The sequence below is a fragment of the Rhipicephalus microplus genome, chromosome 2 (assembly GCF_043290135.1).
Source record: "Rhipicephalus microplus isolate Deutch F79 chromosome 2, USDA_Rmic, whole genome shotgun sequence".
Classification (NCBI taxonomy): Eukaryota; Metazoa; Arthropoda; class Arachnida; order Ixodida; family Ixodidae; genus Rhipicephalus; species Rhipicephalus microplus.
Genome location: NC_134701.1, coordinates 150,029,465 through 150,039,660, shown reverse-complemented (window position 1 = coordinate 150,039,660; position 10,196 = coordinate 150,029,465). Strand labels below are relative to the sequence as shown.

The window sequence follows — 10,196 nt, the reverse complement described above, 5'->3', positions numbered from 1 at the left end:
AAGGACTTTTTCACTAAATCAGATCCGAGGCTACTTGAAAAAAAAATTAAGGGCCTTTTAACACTGAACAAACCGCATCCGAAGACAGTTGCAGGAACATTGTCGGCATGCAGCAAGGCAGTGTCAAAACACCGATAATTTTTAATCTCGTTAAGCTTTCGCGAGCACGAAAATGGCATAGGGCAATGCATGGCACCATATACGCAAAGGACATCGTCGTTTGGGTAATGCTAGAGAACTTACAAAGAAATCTAATAGCCATCATAGACCCTAAATGAGGTAGCGGAAGAGTTTGTAATAAAGCCGGTCGTGTTTACTCGCTAGATACATGCTTATTTCTCTGCTACCCCCGAAGCTTATGGGAAAACATGCTAAAGGTTACATCCATCCCACTGTATGAAAAAACGTTTGGGTGCATGCCAAAGAATAACAACAAATACCTAGAATCGAGCAGATTAATGTTCTTGGAGTCATTGTAGCATGCTACGGTACCAACAGAGTAACATTTGAAATTGGGACCCATAAAGTTTCCAATCACCAACAGACATCTGGGTATGAAGGAGGTCAGTGTTGCCAGACTCTTTTTCGCCATTAGTCACACCGCCTATACGTGGCCGCCTGCAAGCACTGGTGTAATGCAAAGAATGCCCCACAAATGCTCCAATGAGGAGAGCACTCAAGATGACACGGTGCGTTCCAGATAGTACGAGCGTGCAACGTTTTCTACAGCCGGGCGTATACAAGATCCTGGAAGAATTATTATAGGCAAAAAGATTCTCGAAAATCGAGAGATTTGTCAGGGCATGAACGGGCATGATCATTCTCGATAAATTCGTGATCCCCCATCACATGCAGAATGGCGTAAAGACGTCCCGTTCCTTCCAAGCTCGGTAAAGGAAAATTTCAAAGTGCTAACTTACCTAAGAACCAGAGCCAGAAGTTCACTTCAGGCTTTCAGTAAGGACAAGGAGGCGCTGTTTGCATACACAGCAAAATACACACATCGATGCGATTTTGCAGCGTCACTCTGTAGCACTTAGTAATATCTGATCAGTTTGTGAAGGATACGCGGGAAAAAATTCTTCAGTGTGCTTTTTGTAATAGAAGCATAGACCCTTGCCCTCGCAATAACTTGCCCTGGTTCGAAATACGTACTCATTCATTCGCAAACGACGATCTGAAGTTACGCAAGAAGCAGCATTGCACTAGAGGCCACGGCTATACAGAAATATAACGTTCTATATGGAAGCATCAGCTCCGAAGACATGCACTATGCTTGGCTTGTGTGAAACAAACGTGAGATCTGTGTGAAGCTGATTCGCACAATAAAAAATTGTGACACAGCAGGAAAACATCACTGCGTACGTGATGACGACAGAGTTGTCTCTAAAACTATTCCACAGGCAAAAGTGAGTTCGGTAACTAGACACGACGTGAACACAATATTACTAGCCACCTGCTTCTCCATGTGACAAGGAGGCATTTTCGACGCGATAGAGAAAGAGAGAGTGCTTCAGGAAAGAAGGCACGAAAAGTACGCTGTATTGCGGCCTCCTGTCATGATGGTGAGGTTGAGAGCCCTTAGAGATGAGGGAGAGGGAATGAAAAATAATTGAAAAAGAAGACAAGATAAGTCAGTAGTAACCAGTACGGGAAGACGGTGTCTTGTGAGCACAGTAGTTCACACGAAGCCAAGGCAGTAGACTTTAAAGTCGCGAGATCCGCAGAAGCAGCAAAACGACAAGAGCATCGTAAAGGCGTACAACATAATGGCTCCTAGTGCTTTGTTTCTATGAGAATTCTTGAAAATACAATATTGGATTTCAGTTTCGACACTTCCAGAGAAAAGTTGCTTCATTATTTGCGACAGTAGTGGAGATCAAAAGCTCGCAATGTCAGGTCACCCCAAACAGCGTAAATGAATTGGTAGGGGTGGCTTTCAAAATGAGAATCGGAAAGCTTCGAGCGATAGCGCAAACAGCGACCGATGCTTCGAACCAAAGCGGGACACTGATCAATACACAGTCGGGATGGCTTTGTTCGCACGATGTGTAGCACGTGTTAACACCCTGCCACACAGAAAAGCTACGGCGAACTTCTATGGTCCTTCTATGGGGACACGGCGCTCTTCTCGGCCGTCACTCACTCTGTTCAATGTATCAGGTGCTGATCGGGCTCATGGCAGCGGCGGCGACGTATGCTACACCCGTGGCATTTCGACCGATCGACACATGGCCAGCGGCTCTTGGCATTCCACAAGCGACTACGCATGATCTACTAGATTCCCCAAGCACCTCGGAGCGGTGCCATCTGCGCATCGAAACGAGCTGGATGACAAAGCATCGTGGTACGCTTCCGGATCCGCCTACTGCTGGCTACAAAAGGGAGCCCCTGAACCAATGCCCACTGGGACACGGCGCTCTTCTCGGCCGTCACTCACTCTGTTCAATGTATCAGGTGCTGATCGGGCTCATGGCAGCGGCGGCGACGTATGCTACACCCGTGGCATTTCGACCGATCGACACATGGCCAGCGGCTCTTGGCATTCCACAAGCGACTACGCATGATCTACTAGATTCACCAAGCACCTCGGAGCGGTGCCATCTGCGCATCGAAACGAGCTGGATGACAAAGCATCGTGGTACGCTTCCGGATCCGCCTACTGCTGGCTACAAAAGGGAGCCCCTGAACCAATGCCCACTGGGACACGGCGCTCTTCTCGGCCGTCACTCACTCTGTTCAATGTATCAGGTTAGTTATTTATGCCGTTGTAATTGCTTTAGAAGCAGTGATGACATGCTTCTTAGAGTGTCGTGTCCCATTAACGGTAAATGGCTTATCTGGACGTGCTATGCTGTTTCTCGCGAGTGTATGGCTGCCGCATTGAATTGGTCTGTCTTGGAGGGTTACGATGTGGCCTCTCAGACATTACTACTCTTGGCTGGTGACATAGAACAAAACCCTGGCCCTATGTCTGTGCCTGAGCGAGAACAGATAAGTAAAATCGAAGAAATGCTAAAGGTGCTACAGTCAGGGCAGGTAACCGTGTTGGAAAAGCTGTCGGGCATTGCTAAAACTCAGGATGAGCTTCGGAAAAAGCTGGACGACGTGATTACTAAAACTAATGTATTTGAAAAGCGCCTTACTACACTAGAGGAAACAGAAAAGAAGTTCGCTGACAAACTAGACGACTTAGAAAACAGAAGCCGGAGAACAAACTTGGTATTCTTTGGAATACCAGATAGTCATCCAAAGGAAACTTGGGAAGAATCCGAAAATCTAGTTATGTCTGTCTGTACGGATGTATTAAAGCTGGAAAATATAGCAATAGAAAGGGCTCATCGTCTCGGGGCCTACAAAACAGAAAGAATTCGTCCAATAATTGCTAGCTTTTCAGGATCGAAATCAAGAGAATCTGTTCTGCGAAATGCATACAGATTCAAGGGGACGTCATACAGCGTATCAGAAGACTTCAGCAAGGCAGTTCAAGAAAAACGCCGGCAGCTTTGGAAGTACAGTAAAGAAAAACAGCTCGACAAGAAAAATCGTGTACATTTAAGTTACGATAAGCTGGTAATCAATGGACAAGCATTTGCCTGGGATACTGACATGCACCAACCAGTTCCTCTTCGGGCGCATGCTCAGATATTGGGGCGGAAATGACATGATCATTCTAGCTTAAGAACAAATGGGAAATATACCATCACAAAAAGCTTTACACCAGTATTGTTGGTGGTCAATTGTCGAAGCCTAAAAAACAAAACTGATGAGTTTACAATCTTACTTGAAACGGTGAAAGCGCAAATCGTTATGGGTACCGAATCATGGCTTGACGACACAGTATTGGATGTAGAAATATTTCCGCCAGGTTTTACAGTGTACCGTAAAGATAGAAACAGGCACGGTGGTGGCGTGTTTCTTTTAATTTCAAGTAGCCTTGCCAGCGAAGAAGTTGTTTTTGATAATGAAACTGAATCAGTATGGTGCCGCGTCCAATTTCCCCAGGGAAACAACATCGTTTTTGGATCATTTTACCGCCCACCTGACCACAACAATGAATCTTTGATTCAACTTTCCGACATACTATCACAAATATCTCACTGCGTAATACTGGGAGGGGATTTCAATCTGCCCGATATGAAATGGGATTCCGACTGTGTAGCCCCACAAAAAAAATCGAAATTGTTCTGCCTTTTCAGATCTAATGAGTGTCTATGGGCTACAACAATATGTGAACGAACCAACTCGGATTAACGCTTTACTAGATCTTTTACTAAGCAATGACGAAAATGTTATTGTTCACACAAACGTATGTCCAGGAATTAGTGATCATAGTTGCGTTGTTGCAGAGTTAAACGTTTCTAGAATACCTGCGTGTAAGCAAACCCCTCGAAATGTTTTCATGTACGACAGAGGGGACTTTAATGCCATTTCCGAAGAGCTGGTCTTGTATTATCCCACTTTTTTATGCATATCGGAGTCATGCGGCATGGATGAATTGTGGCAAATTTTCCGTGACAAGGTTACAGAGCTGGTGAATATGTACGTACCTCAGAGGTGTCTAAGATGCAGAAAGAGGCACAAACCCTGGTTCAACTCTGAGATACGCAAACTTGTTAGAAAAGCAGCGAATGCCCATAAAAGGTTTCTTAAAAAGAGAACAGCACTAAATAAAACAAAGCTCAAAAGTGTAAACAAAGAGCTTAAGTTAAAACTAAAACAGGCAAAGCGTGTCTTCTTTGACAAGCTAAACACAGACTTGAAGTGTAATCCAAAATTCTTTTGGAAGTATGTCAAGAGCAACAGAAAAGACGACACAGCTATCCCTGACCTTTTAACCCAGGAAAAAACTATAACGGATGACTTGGAGAAAGCTGAAGCATTTAACGCCTATTTTCAGTCAGTGTTTTCAAAAAGAACTGAACACTCTCCAATGCTACCTTCAAAAAATATTGGTAATGAAATGGCGGAAATTGAAATCGATTACGCTGGTTTGGATAGTCTGCTGCGTACTCTGGACACCTCTAAGGCTACAGGGCCTGACGGTATATCATCTCATGTACTTAAAAAGTGTCACGTTATTATTGCACAATATTTATGCATAATGTACAAGTTGTCTCTAGACACCGGCGTTATTCCAAGGGATTGGAAAACAGCCAATGTGGTTCCTGTACATAAGGCAGGAAGCAAAAAACACGTACAAAATTATCGTCCCATATCCTTAATTTCAACCTGTTGCAAATTATTAGAACATGTTATTTATAGCGCATTGTTCAAATATCTCGAATCTACTCATTTTTTTGCCCGCTCCCAGCATGGATTTCGGCAGGGTCGTTCATGCGTCACGCAACTAACTGAATTTCAGCATGACGTACTGACTGCGCTTGACCGTAACAACATTGTTGATGCATTATTTCTCGATTTTCGCAAGGCATTTGATACGGTCCCACATAATCTGTTAGATAATAAACTGGCTTCACTGAATATTAATGCTAAGCTGCAAACCTGGCTACGGAATTACTTAAGTGGTCGTAAACAGTGTGTTGTTTTAAATTCTAAAACGTCTTCATATGTAAACGTGACTTCAGGCGTGCCACAAGGTAGCGTTCTAGGTCCGCTGTTATTTTTGGTTTATATAAATGATATAGCATATAACATAAAATCTTGCATAAAATTATTCGCAGACGATTGCATCATCTACCGTCACATTACTTCAATCACAGACACTGAACTATTGCAAGATGACTTAAACACGGTAACACATTGGTGCTCCACGTGGAATATGTGCTTAAATATCTCGAAGTGCAACCACATCAGCTTTGCAAAGAACATTTCAAAAATCCAGTGCACATACAGTATTAATGGCGAGGCAGTCAAAAAGGTGCCCGAGTGTAAATATTTAGGAATTTACTTGACAGAATCGTTCCATTGGAACAGACACATAGACCAAATGATCTCAAAGGCTAGTAGAACGTTGTTTTTTATTCGTAGAAACTTTCACTGTGCAACAAAAGAAGTGAAAGAAACTCTTTACTTCCTTCTTGTCAGGTCTATACTTGAATATGCTTGTGTTATCTGGGACCCGGCTCAAAAGTATCTTGCAAAAACAATAGAAAAAGTCCAAAACCAGGCAGCCCGTTTCGTCAGCAACAACTACGACCCATTCGCTAGTATGTCAGAAATAAAGGCCATATTAGGCTGGGAAACTCTAAAATCTAGAAGACGGAAACTTCGATTAAAACTTCTGCATAGCATATATTATAACCTAACAGGAATTAATAAGTCTGAATACCTACTAGCACCAACATATCGTTCCACAAGATGCCAACACTCACATAAAATACAAGAATACGCGTACAAAACCACTACTTTTGCCAACTCCTTCTTTTTAAAAACAATTAGAGACTGGAATGAACTTCCCGAAGGTATAGTGAACTTGAGTGACAACAGCGCTTTTCTCTCATCGTTGTGAAATTGTGACATATGTACTTCTCTTTTGGTACCTGTTGTCATGTGCAATATTGTACTAAAATATTTTTTATTTTTATATGTTGTTATAATTGAATTTTTTCACTATGTTTGGCGTCTTATCGCAGAAATGTTTCCTATGACTTCTTATGTATACCCCCCTGCAGTAATGCCACTACGGCGTTGCAGGAACTATGTAAATAAATAAATAAATAAAAAATAAAATTTTTATTAGCGTGTCCACTTCCGTTTCTTTCTCGTTTTTTTTTCGACCAGATTGTGGAAGCTTAATAGTTTGCCGTCAAACTTGGGAATATATACAATGCCGCAATAGCAACGCCGTTTTTCGGAAGAGGAGGAGGATGCTAACTCACTGTAAGAATCTGGCAGCCTTGGTGGTGCAGACCCTCACCAAGGCGTCAACCAAGAGCCCTTCGGCCCTGGTGGCATCCTCAGACCATAGGATTGCCCAGACCAATACATCTGAGCTGAGCATTAGGGTCTACCACAGCTCTTCATATTGTCACAAAGGCACAGGGAAGCAGGCACAAAAACAGGGCGTTTACTTTCGTGGCCAAAGGTCAAAAGCACGAACACCAGAGCACGCGCCCACAGAAGTACTTCGTTATCCTCCTCAAAAGCTGGCCACTGTATATGCCAGCCTACCTTGCGTCAATTTCCCCCTTTCAAGAGTGACCGTCCCGGTCGATTGACTAAAATGCCAGAGATGGCCATGAAAAAAGATGGTCACGTAAACAAAAAAACATAGGCCCGCGCTGTTGTGGATATTAAAACAAAAGTTCGAAGTGTTCATATCTCACGGGCGTGGTACGGTTTCATCCGTACTACAAGGACTACGTCTGGACATGGACGTCTTCGGTTTAAAATTGTATCCGAGCTTGAGGAACTACCTCGTAATTCATGTCACTGAGGCAGCGCACAACTTCGTAAGGCCCAAAATAGCGTCGCAATAGCTTCTCTGAAAGTCCACGATGTCGAACTAGTGTCCACACCCATACATAGACACCTGGTTGATAGTGGACGTTCCTTCGGCCTTGGTTGTAACGGCGAGCGTCGATATCTTGCTGCGTGCGAATGCAGTTCCGTGCAAGCTGGCGGGCTTCCTCGGCTTTCTCAACGCAGTCGTCAATGCTGTCATTTCCGCTGGTGTCCTTGTCTGCGTGGAGCATAGCGTCTAACGGTGTTGTGACGCGACGGCCATAAACAAGTTCGAATGGTGTTAGGTCTGTGGTCTCTTGCACAGCGGTATTGTAAGCAAATGTGACGTACGGCAAAGTTTCATTCCACGTTTTGTGCTCTACATGAACATACATAGATAGCATGTCGGTCATTGTTTTGTTTAACCGCTCCGTCAAGCCGTTCGTTTAGAGATGATAAGCTGTTGTTTTCCGGTGGTTAGTGTGCGTCAGCCTGGTGACTTGTCGCAATAACTCTGCCGTAAACACTGCTCTGTGATCGGTTATGAGAACTGGAGGTAAACCATGACGCAAAACAATGTCGTGGACGAAGAATCTGGCGACTTCAACTGCAGTTTCACTAGGCACAGCTTTGGTTCCTGCATAGCGAGTCAGATAGTCGGTTGAGACGATTATCCACTTATTTTCTGAGGATGACGTAGGGAATTGACCAAGGAGATCCATTCCCACTTGCTGAAACGGTGCTCGAGGTGGATCCAAAGGTTGGAGGAAGCCGGCGGGCTTTGCGGGTGAAACTTTACGCCTCTGACAGTCACGGCAGGTGCGGACATATCGCTGAACGGACGAATACAGCTGTGGCTGGTATTACTTTCGTCGGATGTATGCCAACGTCCTAGCAGAGCCTAAGCGACTGGCAGAAGGATCGTCGTGGCACGCCTGCAAAACTTCCTCATGCAGTAGCGTTGGAACGGCGAGGAGAAACGTTTCCTGGCTGCTCTCAAGATTTCTCTTGTAGAGAACATTGTTCCGCAGGCAATACGTTAATCCACGTGAGAGCCGGCGTGGGACGATACGTCTTGTCCTTGAAGATACTGGATGACAAGTAATAGCTCAGTGTCCTCACGTTGAAGCTCAGCCATCCGGACCACATCGACGATGCTAAGAAACGGTAAATCTTGTTCAGTGTCAGATGACGTCGGGGAAATAGAAAAACGAGACAGGCAGTCAGCATCTGTATGCTTATGTCCTGATCGGTAGACCACCATTATGTAGTACTCTTGAAGGCGGAGGCTCCAGCGGGCGAGGTGGCCTGATGGATCCCGTAGATTGGCAAGCCAGCATAGCGAATGGTGGTCACTGACCACTCGAAATGGCCGGCCGTATAGGTAGGGTTGAAACTTGCTAATAGCCCAAATTACTGCTAGGCACTCTTTTTCAGTGGTAGAGTAGTTAGCCACTGCTTTTGTGAGACTGCGGCTTGCGTAAGCGAACACACGCTCTGCGCCGTCCTGCCGTTGAACAAGAATGGCTCCGATTCCTACGTTGGCATCCGTGTGAATATTAGTGTCGGCAGTATCGGGAAAATGTGCCAGCACTGGAGCTGTCTGCAGTCGATTGCGTAGCTCTATGAAGGCTTGTTGTTGTTCTTCCGTCCATACGAAGGGAACATCTGGCCGTGTCAGTCTTGTAAGAGGTTCTGCAACTTTTGAAAATCCTTTGACAAAACGGCGGTAGTAGGCACAGAGTCCGAGAAATCGCTGAAGAGCCTTCTTGTCTCCAGGACGAGGGAAATTGGCAACAGGAGTCAACTTCTCCGGATCTCGTCGAACACCCCCCGGGCTCTTCACGTGGCCGGGAAACTTGCGTTCCTGATAGACGAAGTAGCACTTTTCGGGTTTGATAGTAAGGTTCGCTCTCCTTATTGCAGTGAGGACACTTTTTAGTCTTGAAATATGTTCGTCAAACGTGCTTGAAAACACAACGACATCATCCAAGTATACAAGACACGTCTGCCACTTCAGTCCAGCAAGTACAGTGTCCATCATGCGTTGCAATGTGGCGGGAGCGGAACAAAGACCGAAATGCAGCACTTTAAATTCGCAGAGGCCGTCGGGAGTCACGAACGCGGTTTTTTTAGGGTCGCCCTCGTCCACTTCAATTTGCCAGTACCCTGACTTGAGATCTAATGATCTAAAAAAAACTGGGCATGGAGTAGACGGTCTAAGGTGTCATCAATCCTTGGAAGGGGTAAACGTCGCGTTTTGTGAATTGTTTAGCCGTCGGTAGTCGACGCAGAAGCGTAGTGTGTTGTCGTTTTTCTTTACTAGGACAAAGGGTGACGCCCACGAACTGGTAGACGGTTGAATGACGTCATTATTCAGCATTTCTTGTACTTGACGCTTAATCACCTCTCTTTCCTTCGAGGACACACGGTATGGACGTTGGCAAAGAGGCCGCGCCATCTCCTCGGTAACAATGCGCTGTTTTGTAACGGTAGTACGTTGAACTTTAGATTCTGTGGAGAAGCAGTCCGAGAATTCCGTCATAAGGTTCAACAGCCGCTTTTTTTATGAATCTGGCAAGTCCGGATTAACGTGAATGCGGCTGCCCAGGTCAGCACAAGATTTTGCATGCGGTGAAGTCGTATTCTTTGCGCTGACATCAGAAAAGTCGGCGATTTCACTGAGGAAAGCGTCAGTGGTGCCTCTAGGGACTTGCTGAAACTCGTTGCTGAAGTTGGTCAGCAGGACTCGAGAGCGTTTATTCTCTAAACCAACAAGGCATCAGGCT

General features: G+C 45.0%; 1 protein-coding gene across 1 annotated transcript; it reads left to right on the top strand.

The window, feature by feature from the left end:
* Positions 1 to 2,120: 2,120 nt before the first annotated feature.
* Positions 2,121 to 5,203, top strand: LOC142796409 (uncharacterized). Its single transcript, XM_075886913.1, has one exon. It carries the CDS (start codon positions 2,155 to 2,157, stop codon positions 3,661 to 3,663), a length of 1,509 nt encoding a protein of 502 aa, XP_075743028.1. The 5' UTR covers positions 2,121 to 2,154; the 3' UTR covers positions 3,664 to 5,203.
* The last annotated feature ends 4,993 nt before the right edge of the window (positions 5,204 to 10,196 follow it).

What these genes read in the sequence shown, in the direction of transcription:
- LOC142796409 (XM_075886913.1), top strand. Translation starts at nt 2,155, where the DNA reads ATGTATCAGGTGCTGATCGGGCTCATGGCAGCGGCGGCGACGTATGCT.